The sequence below is a fragment of the Salarias fasciatus genome (assembly GCF_902148845.1).
Source record: "Salarias fasciatus chromosome 23 unlocalized genomic scaffold, fSalaFa1.1 super_scaffold_20, whole genome shotgun sequence".
Taxonomy (NCBI): Eukaryota; Metazoa; Chordata; class Actinopteri; order Blenniiformes; family Blenniidae; genus Salarias; species Salarias fasciatus.
In genome coordinates this window covers 4,582,440-4,602,959 of record NW_021941230.1, presented here as the reverse complement: position 1 = coordinate 4,602,959, position 20,520 = coordinate 4,582,440, and the positions used below count along the sequence as shown (strand labels likewise).

General features: G+C 39.1%; 1 protein-coding gene across 1 annotated transcript; it reads left to right on the top strand.

The window, feature by feature from the left end:
• Positions 1–4,134: 4,134 nt before the first annotated feature.
• rnd3a (Rho family GTPase 3a) lies at positions 4,135–19,586 on the top strand. The gene is made up of 5 exons (XM_030086442.1): positions 4,135–4,417; positions 4,510–4,597; positions 15,360–15,469; positions 16,699–16,833; positions 17,822–19,586. Exons 1-5 carry the CDS (start codon positions 4,280–4,282, stop codon positions 18,074–18,076), a joined length of 726 nt encoding a protein of 241 aa, XP_029942302.1. The 5' UTR covers positions 4,135–4,279; the 3' UTR covers positions 18,077–19,586.
• The last annotated feature ends 934 nt before the right edge of the window (positions 19,587–20,520 follow it).

The following is a 20,520-nucleotide window of genomic DNA, read 5'->3' as shown; positions in this document are numbered from 1 at the left end:
ATTAGTAATTTTTTGCAGTGTATAAAAGTAAGTTCTGAATATGTGAATTTAGGTGAGCTAGTTTAATGAATTGACACTTTTGGAGGATAAAAAGTGGATTCATGGCTGAAAAAGTGAGACATTTGGGAGAAAATAAGTGTCAAAATAAAGGTTTTAGTAAAGAAATGGAAGTAAATGTTCAATAATTGTTGATTAAATACTAGATAAACAACATACACTGTAAAAAAGCCTTGCCCAAAAACAAGATATCAACACTAAAAGAATTTTAAATCAAGAAATAAGTCTCTATGTCTTAAATTGAGCTTAAATCAAGTGAAATTAGACTTTTTGACTGAAAACAAGATGAATGAACTCGGTAAGATTTGAGTATTTGCAGTTTTTGCAGTGTACTGAAAACAAACAGGCCATGACTCAGCAGTTTTGTTAGCTCAGCGATTAGCATAAACTGGAACAAAGCAAGAAACCTGCTTATTTAATGAATTGACACTTTAAAAGGATAAAAAGTTGATTTGTGGTTAAAAAATGAGACATTTGGAAGGAAAAATGGGAAAATAAATGTCAAAAAAAAGTTTTTGCTGTAGAAATGTAAGAAAATGTTCTATAATTTTTGATTAAACAAAAGACAAACAACATATACTGTAAAAAAGAGTCACCAAATACACGATATGAGCAGGAAATGAAAGAACATGACTCTTAAAACTACTAAATGTTACTGAAAAAGAGATCTGGATAGAAAAATTTTAAATCAAGAAAAAAGTCTCTCTGTCTTAAATTGATCTGAAATCAAGTCAGATGAGACTTTTTGACTGAAAACAAGATGAATTCACCCTTTTGCATTTTGAGTTTTTGCAGTGTAGTCTATATTGGAGTATATACACTGCAAAAAATGCAAAAAAATTTAACATCTTACCACGTTCACAAGTCTTGTCTTCTATATATACATTAACTCATCAGTTATAGTCTTCTTTGTACATAATTTCTGCTTAAATTACATGTGTTTTTTGTTTTGTTTTTGTTTTTACTGATGCTGTTGCAACACCAAATTTTCCGTTTTGAATTAAAAAAGAAAATCTCGACTCTCCACTCTCTACTCTACAGTTCGTCTAAAAAAATAATTTAGTCCACTGACCTCAGTCGGCCTCTGAAACTCGCCACTTTATCAATAATTCAACGTTTCACTAGAATATTTAGAGTCACCATGTTCGAATAAGAGCAGCCAGAAGAAGTCAAACTTTGATTTAACTGAGGAAAATCCAACTGCAGACCGACCCATAGGGGGCGGAGCTAATGTGACGTCACCCATAGACTGTATATAGAAGATGGGCGGAGCTAAGGTGACGTCATACATAGACTGTATATAATAGATGGGTGGAGATAACATGACGTCATCCATGGACTGTATATAAACGATGGGCGGAGCTTACATGACGTCATCCATAGACTGTATATAAATGATGGGCGGAGCTTACATGACGTCATCCATAGACTGTATATAGAAGATGGGCGGAGCTCATGTGAAGTCATCCATAGACTGTATATAGAAGATGGGCGGAGCTAATGTGACATCATCCATAGACTGTATATAAAAGATGTTTATTTACTCTCTGAAAATCAGCATTTTTGAATGATTTCCAATGGGAGACCAGCATCATCGCCCCCTGCTGGAATTTCCCCATTATGACAGCTTTTCTTCACTTCACAATCATCTTTACTTTTCAGGTTGGAGCTCGGTTTGCTGTGTTGTGACGGGAGTCGGAGCTCAGAACTCTCAGCTGGGATCGTTTCCAAAATTCCTTTTAGTATTAAAAATGCGCCGCCTTGAGCAACCCGCTCCCTCCTCCCTGCTTCCTGTAACCTTCAGTCTTTCTCCTGAAAGTCTGTCGTAACTGTTCCCACAACATTTCCAGTCTTGCTCTGGTTTCGCCCAGTCCTGTGAATCACCTGTTTTCTACACCACAAAAAGTCCAAATCTGAGCAAGTTTTTAAACTTGTTTTGAGTGAAAATATCTCATTTTACTGGATTTAAGATAAATTCACTTAAAAAAATATATTTCATCAAGATAGAAAGACTTGATTTAAGAGAAGTTCTCTGAAATCAAGAGTTTTCACTTGTTCTGTTGGCATTTTTTTTTACTTTCACTTTGAAATAAGTGAAAAAAATCTACCAATGAAACAAGTGAAAATGTTCTTATTTTTTGATGAAATTGCGATATTTTACTTTGAAATTAGTTTTAACTAATGTGCCAATAGAAAAAGCGATTTTTTTAAATTAAATTAGGATACTTTTATTTTGAAATAAGTTTAAAAAATCTGCCAATAGAACAACTGAACTTTTTAAAAATTAAATTAAGATACTTTTACTTTGAAATGAGTTTTAAAAAATCTGCCAATCGAACAAGTGAATTTAAAAAAAAATTAAATTAAGAGACTTTTACTTTGAAATAAGTTTCAAAATCTGCCCATACAACAAGTGAATTTTTTTTAATTATCATGTTAAGATACTTTTACTTTGAAATAATTCCAAATATTTGCAAATAGAACAAGTGAAGTTCTTTAAAATTAAAAAAGATACTTTTATTTGAAAATAGCTTCCAAAATCTGCCTTTAAAAAAAAAAAAAAAAAAAAATTAATATGCTCTTACATTGAAATACAATTTTTTTTTTTTAAATCTGCCAATCAGGGTTTTTCTGTGGTTTTCTGGTGCGTGAAACGCTGCCAGCAGAGCGGAACGGAGTAATTAATACTGACCGGCTCTTGATTTGGCTCGCTTTCATCTGACATTTGCTTTTAACAAACCATTTGTTTCGTTTGGCCGGGCGGACGTTTGACCGAGGGGCAGCGCTACACACACACACACACGGAATGATCTGTGTTTGTGTGTGAAGGGTGAATCATGGCGGGGATGACCTGATTCTTCAGGGAAGTTTGCAGGTTAGCGGCGCATGAAGTCATGACTTCATTAGCATAAAACACATGATGGGAAAATAATGGAATCTGTCAGGAACAAAGGGTTAAAAGTCCATTTTTTTTGTAGTTATACCTGGAAAAAATGGGGTTTGAGCTCTTTTATTAGACGTTTTCAGGTGATTTTTTTGATGGGAAATCAAGCCAAAACATGTTGTTTATTGGTTTTTGTTTTATAAAAGTTTCATGTTTACACAGTAACATTTTGGAAACGGTGTAGTGAGCATTCCAGGCAGCCAGGTGGCGCTGTTGGGTTTTTTTTTTACATTAAAGAAAAGCAAAATCAAATGTATAATATTTATGTTGTTACATAATTTTATGTAAATGTTCTCTTTTACATAGAAATTTAGCTGATAATTTTTTGTTTCTTTTTAATTAAAAAATTTAATGTGAGATTTTCAATTTTTTTCACAGAAAAGTTTGTATTTTATTTTATTTTATTTTATTTCATTTTATTTTATTTTATTTTATTTTATTTTGACTGGAAATTTATGTGTAGTGGGAACTTTTACATGAAATTTTGATTTAAAGTTAATTTTTTCACCTAAAGATTTAAACTAAAATATTCTTGTTTTGAAAAGAAAATATTTCCGAAAATTTTTATTGTTTGGTGATTTACATGAAATTTTCTTCACTTGAAAATTTCACATAAAATATTGTCCCTTTATTAATTTTCTCATGTGAGTTTGAACAAATAATTTTATTTTGACTTGTAAATATAACGTGAAATATTTTTCTTTTTATATGAAAAAAAATACTTTTTAGTTATATTGTACATGTATTCAAATTTAGTTTTTCTGTTATTTTTTTATTTTATTAATAATTAAAAAAACAAAAACAAATCAAAAAATATATTTTTTTGTGTTTTAATGTTAAAATTCAATACAAAACAGTGAAACTGACCCACTTATTTTGGTGGAATTGACTCATTTTCTGATAGTTGCGTCCAAACGGGGGCGCCAGCGCGTGACCGGCTCGACCTGGGGGGGAGGGACGAGTGTGTGTGTGTGTGTGTGTGTGTGTGTGTGTGTGTGTGTGTGTGTTCTCCCTCGACACACACACACACACACACACACACACACACACACACACACACACACACGCCTCCTCCTCCTCCGACGTTATAAATACGAGCAGACGGCCTGGGCCGGGCTCAGAGCGCGCGGGGACACGCACGAGGAGGACGCACCGAGGACGCGCGCACGACGTGCGTAACGGATCCTCCCGATCGCGTCCTTCTTCTTCTTCTTCATCATCTTCCTCTTCCTCCTCTTCATCGATCTCAATCCAGACCAAAAGGGAGAAAAAAACCCAATGAAGGAGAGACGCGCGTGCACGAGAGCCGCCATGGATCCCGCGCAGAGCGTGAAGTGTAAGATCGTGGTGGTGGGCGACAGCCAGTGCGGGAAGACGGCGCTGCTGCACGTGTTCGCCAAGGACTGCTTCCCCGAGGTGAGCTCCCGCACGCATCCACACGCACGCGTCCACGCGCACGTGTCATTGGATGCTGAAGGACGCGCGCGTGTTTGGTGTCTCTCGCGCAGAGCTACGTCCCCACGGTGTTCGAGAACTACACGGCCAGCTTCGAGATCGACACGCAGCGCATCGAGCTCAGCCTGTGGGACACGTCAGGTAAGAAATTAAAAAAAAAAAAAATTAGAAAAAAAATGCTCTATCGTGACGTCAAGATTCACGCGCGTGCGTGTTGTAGTTTATTTTTTAAAATTAAAATAAATCCGTGACCCGTTTGAAATGCATGGAGCTGATCAGAGGGGTTCTCACCTTTAACCGAGATGGATTCGTGCATGTGGCGTGCACGCGCGCGTGGGAAGTTGTGCAAGTTTCTTGTTTTTTTTTTTGGGGGGGGGGTCAAGGTTCAAAAAATCAGTGTGTGTGCAGAGTGTGTGTCAACAAATGCGTTTTCTTCCCCATCAATCAGTGCCTAAAGTGCTGAATAGTGTGTGTGTGTGTGTGCGTGTGTGTGTGTGTGTGTGTGTGTGTGTGTGTGTGTGTGTGTGTGTGCCAGCTGTTGTCGCCGTCACATTCCTGAGCGACTCTCTTGGGAAAACGCCGCCGTTTGATTCCTCCTGGAGAGAGATGTGAACCTCCACCCACCCACACACACACACACACACACACACACACACACACACACACACCAGAAGTATGTGTGTGTGTGTGGAGGTGCAGAAATGAGAGTGAGAATTGAGTTTTATTGCGGTGTGTTGGCCGGACGCCTGGAGCCATTTCTCTTCTTCTTCTCTCATAAAGCAGAACGTGTGTGTGTGTGTGTGTGTGTGTGTGTGTGTGTGTGTGTGTGTGTGTGTGTGTTTCCTATTAGGTGGGTTGATCCCCCCTCCTCCCCCTACAGGCACAAACACAGACTGATACACCACTGGTCCCCTCGGTGAAGACACCCGCCATCCAATCGATGGCTTATCTCCTGAGGGGCGTGTGTGTGTGTGTGTGTGTGTGTGTGTGTGTGTGTGTGTGTGTGTGTGTGTGTGTGTGTGTGTGTGTGTGTGTGGACAAAGAGCAGCAGGCAGTGATGAAGACAAACACACCTCCAGTGGACGGTGGTCTTTGTTCTGCTCAGTGAGGAGGGGGGAGGCGGTTCAGGGTCATTATGGGATGGACTCCTGTTTGGGACCAGACCAGACCTGATCCAGACCCAGGTAGACCCAACTAGACCCAGCCAGACCAGACCAGACCCAGCTAGGCGCAGCCAGACCACACTTGATGTGACCAGACTTGACCAGACCCGACCAGACGCAACCAGATCCAACCCAGACCCGGCCAGACTGGACCAGCTAGTCCTAGACCAGACCCAGTTAGACCCGACCAGACCTGACTAAAACCAGTCCCATCTGACCACATCCAGCCCAGACCTGACCAGAGGCAACCAGACCCAGAACAGACCCGACTAGACGCAACCAGATCTGGCCAGGCCCTGACCAGACCCCAGCCCAACCCAACCAGACCCAGTTGGACCCGACCAGACCCCAGCCAGACCCAGTTGGACCCTGTTGGACCCACATAGAACCGACCAGTCCCCAACCAGACCAAGAACTCGCCCGAAAGACCAGTTTTTATTTGGTGATTCCTTCAGATCTGCACAGGAAGCAGCTGGAGTCTGAATGAGTAGCTTTATATATGTGTGTGTGTGTGTGTGTGTGTGTGTGTGTGTGTGTGTGTGTGTGTGTGTGTCTCATTTTGTTTACAACGAAAACAAGAAAAAAACTCGTTAAGGTTTTAAAATGTCAACAGATTCTAGATTGTAAAACGGTTCTACATGCTCTGACTCTATGCTGACCAATCAGAAGTTTCGTCCACCTGACCAACCAATCACATCGGTCCTGGCTGTTGAACATAGACCTATAAAGAGCAGACATGGGCGGCCATCTTGGTGAGGTCACCTGCTCTATCTAATGTATGTCTACAGCAGGACAAATGAAGTATCTCTGCATTTAACCCATCAGAACCTGATTTCAGAAACTTGCCAGTGAATCTCAAAGGTCACATTTTCACAAAGACGTCGCAGCGGTTTCAAAAACTTCCACCTCGGAAGCCGTTTTCCAAAAGTTTGTGTAAACAAAAGCCTCACAGTTTTCTGAATGAACTGAATTGTGGTCTCTTTGACGTCAACCAAGCGATTGTTTCCGGCGCTAATCTCTCCGTCTCTGGCACAACTTGTTGAAACAGATTTTGTTTTTTTTTTTACACAACTGGAACATTGATAATGTCCTTATTCAGGACTCAGACAGACGAAACCACTTCCTGTTTGCTCTAATTCCGTGAGGCAACAGACGTTCGCGTGTTCTACCCTCGTGGATCTCATTTGATTTGTTGTGTGTGTGTGTGTGTGTGTGTGTGTGTGTGTGTGTGTGTGTGTGTCCTGGCGGCGGCCATTGTTGCGCCGGGGATCACATTTCTGGGCTCAGCGAATCGGAGCCGCATGTCTGGCATTCCTCAGACTTAAAGGTTTCCACTTCCTCCTCTTTACAAAGACTCCCTTTGTACCCGATCCGGAGCCCCGGGCCCCGATTTCCCCCCCCACCGTCCCTCCCTCACGGGGATCACCGAAAGCCCTACCTCCAATCTAGTGTGTTGGGGAATCCTGGATCGGTGTCCCCTCACGGTGCGTTCAGGGTCTTCGGTTACACTGTAAAAAGTCAAAATCTCTGCAAGTTTATTTCAGCTTGTTTTGAGTGAAAAAGTCTCAGTTGACTTGATTTGAGATAAATTCACTACACTTTATTACTTTATGATTAGTATTATTGTTATTAGTAGTAGTATCATTAGATTTATTATTATTATGACGATGATGATGATTTTTATCACTTATTACACTTATTATTAAATTAATAAATTCACGATTCAAAGTAAAAGCATCTTAATTTAAGTTTGATTTTTCAAATATGATTTTTTTTTTTGTATTTTATGCTGAAAAACAAAATTTTAAACTGTTAATACAAAAATAATAAATATTTCAAAAATAAAACTTAAATTAAGATGCTTTTACTTTGAAATTAGTAAAAAAAAAAAATCTGCCAGTAGAACAAGTAAAATTATCTTGATTTCAGAGAACTTCTCTTAAAGCGATACTTCAACATTTTGGCAAATTGGCCCATCTAGGGCAATTCGGTAGTCATTTAGAACAGCATACTTACTTTTTTTGTGAGGGCGAGCTGTTGTTTATTCAGCGGTGAGTCTGAGGAGAGCTTCACGGCGGACATAATGGAAGTGGATGGTACAGTTGCTTCCCTCGTCAAACTCATCAAATACACAATCCAACAACCCCAAAACACACTTTGGTGGACACGTTATAATCCGCACATTCACTACGCTGTGAAATATTAATGCAAAATTACGAGATTGAGCGTTTTTTTTGCGAAGATTGCTAAGACGGAACTACTTACTAAACATGGCGTCTGGGCGTAGTGATCTCAAAAGAAAAAGTAGTTCCCAATATTTGCTTCAATGTCGTAATGCTACAATATTATTTGTTGGTGTTTCACAGCGTAGTGAATGTGCGGATTATAACGTGTCCACCAAAGTGTGTTTTGGGGTTGTTGGATTGTGTATTTGATGAGTTTGACGAGGGAAGCAACTGTACCGTCCACTTCCATTATGTCCGCCATGAAGCTCTCCTCAGACGCACCGCTGAATAAACAACAGCTCGCCCTCACAAGAAAAGTAAGTATGCTGTTCTAAATGACTACCGAATTGCCTTAGATGGGCCAATTTGCCAAAATGTTGAAGTATCGCTTTAAATTAAGTCTTTCTATCTTGATGAAATGCAATTTTTAAGCGAATTTATCTTAAACCCAGTAAACTCAGACATTTTCACTCAAGTTTTAAAAAGAAACTTGTTCAGATTTAGATTTTCTTTTCAGAGTGGCGTCACTGAACGCACCTTGAGACGTCGGATTTTTAAGATCCTTGGAGGTTCCTCTTCAGGATTACGTAAGACGGGACGTCGCTCTCAGCCCATGATTTACTAAACTAACAAGCTCACTGTGAAAGAGACGGACGGACAGGAAGTGGTGATGCAATCCCACTTGCCAAACCCAAAATCAAATAACGCCGCCTGGATGTTTCTTCCAGTTTACTGTCTGAAGTGATGCATGCTGGGATCAGAGTATTAATCCTGATCGAGGGGGGCGGAGGGGGGGGGGGGGGGGGGGGCATGCGAAACTGCTTAAAAGGAAGTATAAAGCTAAAATTTCAAAACTGTCAATGAAAAATACTTGAAAATAGAAAGACTGAGCAAGACTGTTAAAAACAAATACAAAAATAGGTAAAATTTGATAAAATGTTCTCTTCTCTGAACCCTAACTTTATAAATGCATCATAAGATATGTTTTTTTTTGTGTGGGCATCAAAACTGTATATGGAACTTAATAAGCTGCATTCGCCTCGGAATGTACTGTAAATTTCGGCTGTTTTCATACTGGAATAGTCCAGGATCCGGTTCTGGGGAGGGGGTCCAAACCATCGCACAACTACAACAAATGCTCATTAGGGGGCGCCACCACCCAAAACGACCGCTAACCAGAGAGGAAGTAAAGCCTGATGAAGAAGAAGTGAGGCTCACTTGATTGGTCCCGACCATAGACTATATATTAAAGATGGGCAGAGCTAACATAACATCATCCATAGACTGTATATAAAGATGGGCGGAGCTGACATGACATCATCCATAGACTGTATATAAAGATGGGTGGAGCTAACGTGACGTCATCCATAGACTGTATATAAAAGATGGGCGGAGCTAACATGACATCATCCATAGACTGTATATAAAGATGGGCGGAGCTAACATGACATCATCCATAGACTGTATATAAAGATGGGCGGAGCTAACGTGACATCATCCATAGACTGTATATAAAAGATGGGCGGAGCTAATGTGACGTCCTCAATACCTTTGTTTTGCTTTCAATTTGTTTTACTACCCATGATGCATTGCAGTCCACGTCACATCCTGACGTGACCTCTGACCCCAAGCAATCTCACTATACCGCTTCTTTAATGGCCCGTAACTTATTAAATCCACATCGCCCGTACCGTAACAAATGGCATTCTCCCATAATGCATCACTACCTTTCGCCACTTGTCAGTTTGACTGATGCAGGGGGTCAAATTACAGCAAGGGGGGGCGGGGTTAAATGTTTCTATACATGTAGGGTAAAAGCTAATAACACTGATCTCTCCAGCTGATTTCACCTCGCTGGATCGGATATGTAACCACGGCAACGGCGCCCGGCATCACCGGAGAGTCAACCGCTCTTTGTCCTCTGCTGTTTGTCTTCGCCGCGGCCGCCGAGACGTTACGTGTCAGGCTTTATTTTCCCACACACAAACACACACACAGGTGTCCCTGAAGCGGTAATTCAGCAAGGCCTTGCCGAATTCTTGCCTTCCTCGGCGAGGCGGCACCGGTCTCTAGGACGATTTATCTGTTTGGGAAACATCTGGGGCCTTGAATCAACGCGTCACCTTCCACGAATAGCGCATGACGTCCCGGATCTTCCCTCCACGGTGACGGTTTGTGGAGGAAATCCGTGTGAAAAGAGAAGAGAGGGCGTGTTCCTCGTTCCTCGCTTTCCAGATTTAGAGATCCTGCGGGGGAAACAATGACAGGAGCTAATTAGACGGCGTTTAGCTCTGGGATTTCCTCTTTATCTATCCGCTTGGCAGGAAGATGACCCCGAGGGGGGGGGAGGGCGCTGTTCTCAAAACAGCAAGGCCATCATTCCTGAAAAGGAATTTGTGGAAACGTGTTATTTTTTCCTGTTTATGTTGAGGCAAATTTGGAGGATTTGCCTCGAAAAGGTACTTTAATCTGGCAGGTATGTCGCCGGCGTCCCCCCCCCCCACCGGCGGACCCCACACGCTGCTTCGCTCCGGCGCCTCGGATTCCTCTCAGAATCGATGCGTTGTGTTGTGAAATGTCAACCGACTGGACGGTTGAGCCTTTCAGTCATGAGGGAGGGAGAAAGAACCCTTTTTCAAACAATGAAGCGTGGTTGTGATTGATTGGGAGACGACCGTGAAAAATGAGGAATAAATTCTTGTCGGGGGGGGGGGGGGGGGGGGGCAGCATTCCTCCCGGCCTTGAATTTCCTGTGTCGATGATTGCTGCTGGGCATCTGGTGTTTTGTTGGGAGTTGTTGTGACTGATTGAATGGATTTCCAGTGGGTAAAGAAGGGATGAATTGCAGCTTTTTTGAAATGGTCAAACCAGGACTACATACAGTTTAACTGGACCCTGAACGCCTCATTTATAGGAATATTTTAATCTAGGTGGATAGGTGGATTTAAACTAGGCGGATCCTGAACGCCTCATATGTTTTGGAAAACCGTGTTGCCTTTAAAGGTGCTGTAGGCAGGATTTTGCTATGCAATGCTAATTTTTCTGTGTTTTCTTTGGATTAAATGTTACAGTATCCATTGATAATCCTTTAGGAGTGTAGCATAATTGCACTACCGCGAGGGCGCAGCATTTCCATCTGTCTCTGTTCTGAGCTGAAAAGGAATCTCGACAGCTCCAGGTATCTTTGACCAATCAGAAGAGCCCCTGAGGCTCTAACCGTGATTGGTCGAGGGGCGTTCGTGGCACTTCTTGTGGGAGGGGCTTAACTTGCGTAAGGGCGTGATGTCAGAGAAAACAGGACCGGATTGGCTGTGCTGGGTTTCAAATCGCCATCTTAGATGGGTCAAATCGCCATCTTGCTTAGGTAACCCTAAGCAAGATGGCGGAGATGCGGAACCCTGCCTACAGCACCTTTAAATCTCCTGTATATAGAAATTAAAGTCGGAAAAATGTCTAGTGAACTCAGTGGCTCCTGAACGCCACATTTATAGGAACGTTTTAATCCAGATAGAGGTTAACTCTAAAAAGTTGAATTGGAATGATATTAAAGTTAACTCAGTGGATCCTGAACGCCGCATTAAGAATTTCCCATTTTCAAATTGGACAACCGATTGGAAAGATATGATATGAAATGTGTCCTGAACGCCACATTTATACAAATATTTTAATCCAGACCTGTTAACTCTAAAAGGTTGAATTGGAAAAGCTTTTGGAAAGATATTAAGTTTACTCAGTGGATCCTGAACGCCACATTTATGTGAATATTTGGTAGAATTGATCCAAAACCCTCCTAACGAAGTTAGACTAGCTGTTGGGCCCTGAATGCCACATATATACATTTACACAAGTTGGAAAGATACCTTGGGAATTCAGTGGTTCCTGAACGCCACATTTAGAATTTTCCATTTTCAAATAAGACAGGTTATTGGAAAGATATTGTTATAATGAAATGTATCCCGAACGTCACATCTACAATATATGAACGTTTTAATCCGGAACATTAATTCTGAAAGGTTGAGTTGGAAAAGCTACTGGAAAGATATTAAGTTAACTCAGTGGCTCCTGAACGCCACATTTATGTGAATATTTGGGAGGAATTAACACTAAACTCTGAATTAACTTGAACTAGCTGTTGGATCCACATGTAGAATTTCCAATTTTCAAATTAGACGAGCTACTGGAAAGATACCTACTTAATGAAATGCATCCTGAACGCCACATTTATATGTCGATTTTGGAAAGTGATTTTCAAGAAAATGGGAAATTTCTGTTGCACAGTAAGATTTTTGAGACTCCTAATGGACACTACAGCATTTTTTTACAGTTGTGTAAATACACTTTTGTTTTAGTTTCTTAAAAAAGAAATACAAAAAGTATTTTTTTTCTGTAAAATTTCATTTTCTCATGTAGAGTAGAATGTCATCAGCATACCGTGATTCCATGCATTGGTAATGCATCCATAGGTGCTTGTCAGGAAACTACCTCAAATAAACTGACCACAGGGGGCAGTATTGGGTCTATTACAGCATTTTTTTCCACGGATGAAGTCAATGAGGCAAATATTTAGTTATTCACATTATTTTTATGATGCTTTCTTGGCATAAAACATAAAGAACAGAAATCTGAAGTATTTTCAGGATGTTTTCAGTTTATTTTCCAACTTTCTTAAAGTTGTGCACTGCAAAAAATCAAAATCTGAGCAAGTTTATTAAACTTGTTTTGGGTAAAAATGACTCATTTTACTTAATTTAAGCTAAATTCACTGAAAAAAATCTATTTGAGCAAGATAGAAAGACTTGATTTAAGAGAAGTTAAATGAAATAAAATCTTTCTATCTTGGTGAAGTATTCTTTTTTAAGTTAATTTATATTTCATCAAGTAAAATGAGACATTTTCAGTCAATGCAAGTTTAAAAAACTCAGATTTTAACTTTTTGCAGCGTAGAAGTGACATTTAAACACTCACACTGCAAAAATTCCAAAGCTAAGCATTTTTTTAAACTTGTTTTGAGTGAAAATGTCTCATTTTACTCTGTGTAAGATAAATTAACTTACAAATTATATTTTATCAAGATAAAAAGACTTTATTTCAGCAAAGTTCTCTGAAATCAAGATGATTTTCACTTGTTCTGTTGGCAGATTTTTTTTTAACTTATTTCAAAGTAACATTATCTTCAATAAAGCAAAAAAATTTTAAGTGAATTTATCTAAAATCCAGTAAAATGAGACATTGTCACTCTAAACGAGTTTAAAAAAAACTTGCTCAGATTTTGACTTTTTGCAGTGCAGAAGTGACATTTAAACACTCAGCTGGTTTCCGTCCAAATCTGTAAATAATTGATGGACTGTTTGTCTATTCTAAACGCAGAATCGGTTCATCCAGCCGGCCAGATTTAAATATTTCATGCTTTCCTCAGGCTGACATGATTATAAAATTCAGTTTTTTTAAGTTTTTATCTTCTTCTGTGGTGATTTACGGTCTGAGGCCCGGACCTGGAAGCAATGTTTCAGAGTGTGTGTGTGTGTGTGTGTGTGTGTGTGTGTGTGTGTGTGTGTGTGTGTGTGTGTGTGTGTGTGTGTGTGACAGGACATTCCTGGCTTTTCTCAGCAGCGCCGCTTTTTAGCAAGACCTCCCAGAGCAGCGACAACATTCTCCAGATTCTTGGCTGCCGCCTCGTATGTGTGTTTATATGAGTGTGTGTGTGTGTTTGTGTGTGTGTGTGTGTGTGTGTGTGTGTGTGTGTGTGTGTGTGTGTGGTCGCCCCTGCCTCACCTTGACATGACGCCACCCTCCCTGCTTGTCGTTTCCTCTCTGAGTTCCCTCCCCTCCCCCATCAAGACATTCATTTATTTTAAAGAAGTCATCTTGCTGAAGTCGGCATAATTTTCCTTCTTCTTCTTTCTTTTTTTCTCTTCCTGATGCGGCAATATTTGCTTTCCTCGCTCCGGATTATAGCTGAGCGGCCGAACGAGTGTCAGAAATGCTGAAAGCAGTAATTTGCTGGCTGAGAGGTTTTTTTTTCCTTCTTTTTTTTCAGAACTTTTTTTTTTTTTGTTGAAGGTTGCTGTAAAATATACATGTGCAATAAGAATGAATGCAAGGGTAAAGCTGGATTTTACAACACAGCACAAAAAAAACAACCACTTGTTAAAAGTAAGTTTATAAATATGTAAATTTATTTCACAAATTGACAATTTTGGAGGATTAAAAAGTGGATTTATGTCTGGAAAAAATAAGACATTTGGAAAAATGTCAAAATAAAGGTTTTTAATGTAGAAATGTAAGAAAATGTTCAATAATTGTTGATTAAATACAAGATAAACATCATAAGCTGTAAAAAAGAATCGCTTAAATACAAGATGTCAAGACTAAATTGAAGAAAATTACTCTTTTAAATCAAGAAAATCAAGTGAAATGAGACTTTATGACTGAAAACAAGATGAATGAACTTGGTAAGATTTAAGTTTTTGCAGTGTACTGCAAGCAAACAGGCCATGACTCAGCAGTTTTGTTAGCTTAGCAGTTAGCATACACTGGCATAAAGCAGGAAACCTGCTTATTTACTGAATTGACACTTTTGGAGGATAAACAGTGGATTTATGGCTGAAAAAAATAAGACATTTGTAAAAAAAATAAGTTTCAAAATAAAGGTTTTGGTGTAGAAATATAAGAAAATGTTCAACAATCGTTGATTAAACACAAGACAAACAACTTATACTGTAAATAAAAAAGTGTGGCCCAAATAAAAAAATATCGGCACCGAATGAAAGAAAATGACTGTTGTACTCTTGAAATTAATCTTGTATTTATATATAACTTATTTTTATATACTGCAAAAACTGAAAAAAAACAATCTTATGTTCATTCATCTTTTCAGTCAAAAAGTCTCATCTCTCTTGATTTCAGATCAATTTAAGACAGAGAGACTTATTTCTTGATTTAAAATTCTTCTATCCAGATCTTTTTTTCAGAAAAATGTTAAAATCAATGATAAAATTAAGTCTTTTTATCTTGCTGAAATATAATATTTAAGTGAATGTATCTTATATCAAGTAAAATTAGACATTTTTACTCAAGACCAGTTAAAAAAAAAGTGCTCAGATTTAGACTTTTTGCAGTGTTGGCCATCATTTTTTACAGTGTTTCAATGGGACATCAAGGCAATTTAAGTTCTCTATATAACTTAAAAATTCAACCCCATATTTTGTTAAACTTGGTCACTCTCAATGTTTTCTCCAATTTAATGAAAACTAAAATATCCATGAGCCATACAGAGTGAGGAGGGTTTTTTTTATTTAATTTGTTTTAATTTTTTAAACTTTTTAACTTAGTTTTTCATTTAACGTTTTCTTTATTTTTTCAATTATTTTTTTTAATTAAGTTTTCTAATTAATTTACATTTTTGTAATTTAATTTGAATGTATTTTAATTTTTTTATTTATTTATTTTTTTTAATTTTAAATTAGTCTAATAATATCCCAACCGGCGATGTCATCTCTTATTTTGTCCCTCCAGGGTCGCCGTACTACGACAACGTGCGGCCGCTCTCCTACCCCGACTCGGACGCCGTGCTCGTCTGCTTCGACATCAGCCGCCCGGAGACCCTGGACAGCGTGCTGAAGAAGGTCAGAGGTCACGGAATGACCCTCACATGTCCACAACTCATCGTCCAGTCATCTGATCTGACCACACCACTCAAAAAAGCCACAAAACCGCTCCTTTATTTTGAAGAGACACTTCCTGTTTTTATGTTAAAAACATCCCAAGTGGGAATTTTTATTTTTACTTATTTTTTTTTTTAAGTTGATAAATTTGCCTTTTTTTTAATTTATCAGGACCATACTTTGCAAAAATACAATTAAAAACAATAAACATGATATTTTTAAAATTAAGTTTATCAATTGTAAGCATAATTATAGTAAACATTGAATGTTTTTATTGTTTTAATTTCAAATATTTAATATTAGCAGGTTTTTAACTTGAATTTTCTGAATTTTTAAAGACTATTTACATGAAATATTTTTTTCCCACACTTATTCCAAGTCTAAACTCCGACCTAATTTATGCTGAAAAACAGAATTTTAAACTATTAGTACCATAAAAATGATAAATATTTGAAAAATCTAACTTTGACTTTGAAACACGTAAAAAAATGAAAAAAAACAGTCAATAGAAAAAGTGAAAATTGTCATGATTTCACAGAACTTCTCTTAAATCAAGTCTTTCTATCTTGATGAAATATATTTTTTTTAGGTGAATTTAGCTTAAATGAAGTAAAATGAGACATTTTCACTCAAAACAAGTTTAAAAAACTTGCTCAGATTTATATTTTTTGCAGTGTAGATGTTGCATTTCAATATTTTAACCAACTTTGAGATTTTATCTACATTCATACAGCTTTCATAAATTCTGTACTGCCAAAAAAATAAAAATAAATAAAAATCTGAGCAAGTTTTTCGAATTTGTTTTGAGTGAAAATGTCTCATTTTACTGGATTTAAGATAAATTCACTTCAAAATTAAATTTCAGCAAAATTCAAAAACTTGATTTAGGAGTTCTCTGAACTCAAGACAGTTTTTGTTGTTGAATCAGTAGAATTTTTACTTAAATTAAGATACTTTTACTTTGAAATAAATAATAACAAATGAGACATTTTCACTCAAAAGTTTAAATAACTTGCTCAGATTTAGATTTTTTTACAGTGTACAAACACTGACCACAGAGCCCTTGTTGTAGTCCAGATTGCTTATACTTGTAGTTCAAAACCTGGCATTGATCCTGGAAGTGACCTTTGACCTTTGAGTCGACACTCTGATGGGTTATTGATGGATTGCCTCTTGCCCCTCCCCCACAGTGGAAAGGAGAGATCCAGGAGTTCTGTCCCAACACCAAGATGCTGCTGGTGGGCTGCAAGTCGGACCTGAGGACCGACCTGAGCACCCTGGTGGAGCTGTCCTCCCACCGCCAGACGCCCGTCTCCTACGACCAGGTACCGTCTCAGCAGGAACCGATCCAAAGAAAAGCAGTTTTTACACCGAATCATTATTTTCTTCTTAAATGGATCATTTTCTTGAAAGTTCACATATGTTTATCTTTATTTACTAAATTAAAACAATGTAATTGATCAAACTAGATAATGTCTTTGGGGTCTGTTTACATGATAACGGTGTTCGGAGTCAATGAAAATGCAACGTTTTGAAAATGGATTCAGACATGGAACTTTTTGAAAACACTTGTTTCCATGGAGACAAGAGGAAACTGAGCTTTTTTTGTAAATGCCTAGTCCACATGGAAATTGGAGGAAAATCAGCTTTTTAAAAATGTGGCATTTCCATGGAAATGGGAGGAGACTCAAATTTTTGAAAACTGTCTTCATGTAAATGAGAGGAAACGCTCTTTTTTAAAAATGCTCCGTCTCTATGGGAACAAGATGGAAAGTCAGCTTTTTGAAAACTGTCTCCATGGAAGTGAGAGGAAACTCAGCTTTTTGAAAATGCTCCGTCTCCATGGAAACAAAATGGGAACTCTTTGAAAATGTCACATCCCCATGGAAACAGGATAGAAACTCAACTTTTAAAAAAAAAAAAATCTGTCTCCATGGAAATTAGGGGAAACTCAACTTTTTGAAAACTTTGTCTTGATGAAAATAAGCAAAAATTCTACTTTTTAAAAAAGCTCCATCTCCATGGAAACTAGACAGAACTCAACTTTTCAAAAACAGTTTCCGTCTCCATGGAAACACTCCAAATCCATGGGTAAACCATGAGGCGCCACCTCTGGCTCATTACATTGACTTCAATGGCTTTGCTGTTACCATGGAAACAGACATCACTTTCAAAACTTTGTCACTGGAGTCTAATTCTACTCCTTTATGTTTATTTATTGATGTTTTGATTTAATTTGTTGTTTGTGTGCTTGAACCTGTAACATTGCTGATCGCTTTGCTGAATGGCTGATGCCCTTCCCCTCCCCCGCAGGGCTCCAGCATGGCCAAGCAGATCTCGGCGCCGTACATTGAGTGCTCGGCGCAGCAGTCGGAGAACAGCGTGCGGGACATCTTCCACGTGGCCACGCTGGCCTGCATCAACAAGGGCGGCAAGGCCGTCAAGCGCGGCAAGGCGGCGGCACGCGCCGGCAAGCAGCGCATCTCGCACATGCCGGGCCGGCCCGACCTGGCCGCCGTGGCGTCGGACCTGCGCAAGGACAAAGCCAAGAGCTGCTCGGTCATGTGACCGGCGGGGAATCTCGCCCCGGGACGCCAAAGAACCTCCGTCGGTTTACTGGAATTACTCCGAGAAAACTGGAAGCCTGGAGGCGGTGGCGGTGATGTCCGCGACAGGAAGTGACACGTCGGTGGCTTCCTGTGGGAAGAGTGATGTCAGTGGGATTCGCTCGTTTAAAAAAAAAAAAAAATCCTCTGGATGGGAGCCAAAAAAACCCAAGCTGGGAGGATGAAAGCAAGTGATTTGCAGACGAAGCTTCATAAACCACTGTTTCTATTGTCTGAAGCCACTAGATGGCACTCTTAGTTCTAAGGACTGGCAATGAAGTGAGCTCTAAAATATTTCTGGGACGGATAGCACCATCTAGAGTCTTCAGAATGTATAGACAGTGTTTCATGAAGTTTCATGAATCTTCATGAACCACTGTCTTTATTTTCTGAAGCCACTAGATAGCGTACTTGATTCTAAGGGCTGGCAATGAAGTGAGCTCTTAAGTATTTCTTGAACGGATAGCACCTTCTAGTGGATTCCGAAAATTAAAACAGTGATTCATGAAGCTTCAGGAAAGTTCATGAACCACTAACTTAACTTTATGAAGCCACTAGATGGCACGCTTGGTTGTAAGGACTGGCTTCGTTTAAGTGTCTGGTTTTTTTTTATGTAATGTTTGTTCAGTGTTTAAGTGAGCTCTCAAAAATTTCTTTAACAGATGGCACCATCTAGTGGCTTCAGAAAATAAAGACAGTGGTTAGTGAAGCTTCATGAACCACTGTCTTCATTTTCTGAAGCCAAGATGGCACTCTTGGTTTGAAAATAGAGGCTGGAGAACTGGCAATGAAGTGTACTCTCTAACATCTTGAACATATAGTGCCATCTAGTGGCTTTTAAAAAATGAAGACAGCGGTTCATGAAGCTTCATGAATCTTCATGAACCACTCTATTTTCTGAAGCCACTAGGTGACACTCTTGCTTCGAAAATGGAGGCTGGAGGACTAACAATAATGAAAGTGGTTGAAAATAAAGACAGTGGTTCATGAAGCTTCATTAAGCTTCATGAACCACTGTCGTTATTTTCTGAAGCCACTAGATGGCACACTTGGTTTTACGGACTAAAAATCAAGTGTGCTCTCCAACATTTCTTGAATAGATAGCACCATCTTGTGGCTTCAGAATATAAAGATAGTGGTTTACGAAGCTTCATCTGCACATCTCTGTTGAAAGCTGCTCACTGTGGTCAGGAGCCGGGTCGTCTCGGCGCCATCGTGTGGTCGGTATAATGTGAAGTCATTGCTGTGTCGGTGCGTCTGTTTGTTTGTTTGTTTTTTCCATTGTCCCGATGAGACTGGATACGGAAACTGAACTATCATGCACTTTTTAAGGTCTCCGCCTTCCGGTTCCACCCAACCCCCACCCCGTGTGCGCCGCCATGTTTTTTCTTGAATGTCACCTTCAAAATGTCTTTGCCACAATATTTATTGAATTCTATATTTTCCCTTTAGAATAAACGGACTTGAAGAGACGAGTGTTTTTCCTGTTGTTGACGGATTAAATCTGTTTTCTATGAAGTGGAAATAATCACTTGGTGGAACATTTTGAATATGATGGAGGAAAGAAAAGTGGGATGTGGTCAAAACTTTTTGAAAACATATTCGAGGTGGAATTTTATTTGGAAAATGCTCCATCCCCATGGAAACGACATGAAAGTCATCTTTTTGAAAACGCTGTCTCCTTGGCAATGTGAGGAGATTCAACTTCTTGAAAATGCTCCATCTCCATGGAAACATGGAAACGCGAGGAAAGTAAACTTTTGAAAATGCTCAGTCTCCACAGAAATGCAGTGGAAACTCAACTTTTCGAAACTACTCCATCTCCATGGAAACGGGGAAGAAACTCAACTTTTTAAAAATTATCTCCCTGGAAATGAGAGGAAACAGCATTTTGTGAAAATGCTTAGTCTCCATGGAGATGGGGTGGAAAGTAAACTTTTTGAAAACACTGCCTCCGTGGAAACGCGAGGAAAGTAAACTTTTGAAAATGGTCAGTGTCCGTGGATATGGGGTGGAAAGTCGACTTTTTGAAAATATTCCATCTCCAAGCAAATGAGCATAAACTCAACATTTTGTGAAAATGCTCCGTCTCCGTGGATATAGGGTGGAAAGTAAACTTTTTGAAAATGCTGTCTCCATGGAAATGAGGAAACTCAACTTTTTGAAAACTCATAATACAGTAAACACTAAAGAAAGTGACTTTTAAAACTAGTGAAATGATGTGTCCATGCAGCAAGTACATTTCATTGAAAAAGAGATCTGGACAGAAGAATTTTAAATCAAGAAATGAGTCTCTCTGTCCTAAATTTACCTTAAATGAAATGAGACTTTTTGACTAAAAACAAGATGAATGAACCTGGTAAGATTTTGTGTTTTTGCAGTGTAGACAGCCAGTAGTCTGACCCA

Coding starts and splice junctions, on each gene's coding strand:
- rnd3a (XM_030086442.1), top strand. CDS start 4,280: ATGAAGGAGAGACGCGCGTGCACGAGAGCCGCCATGGATCCCGCGCAG. Junction 15,470..16,698: donor TGGACAGCGTGCTGAAGAAG/GTCAGAGGTCAC, acceptor CCTCCCCCACAG/TGGAAAGGAGAGATCCAGGA. Junction 16,834..17,821: donor CGCCCGTCTCCTACGACCAG/GTACCGTCTCAG, acceptor CCTCCCCCGCAG/GGCTCCAGCATGGCCAAGCA.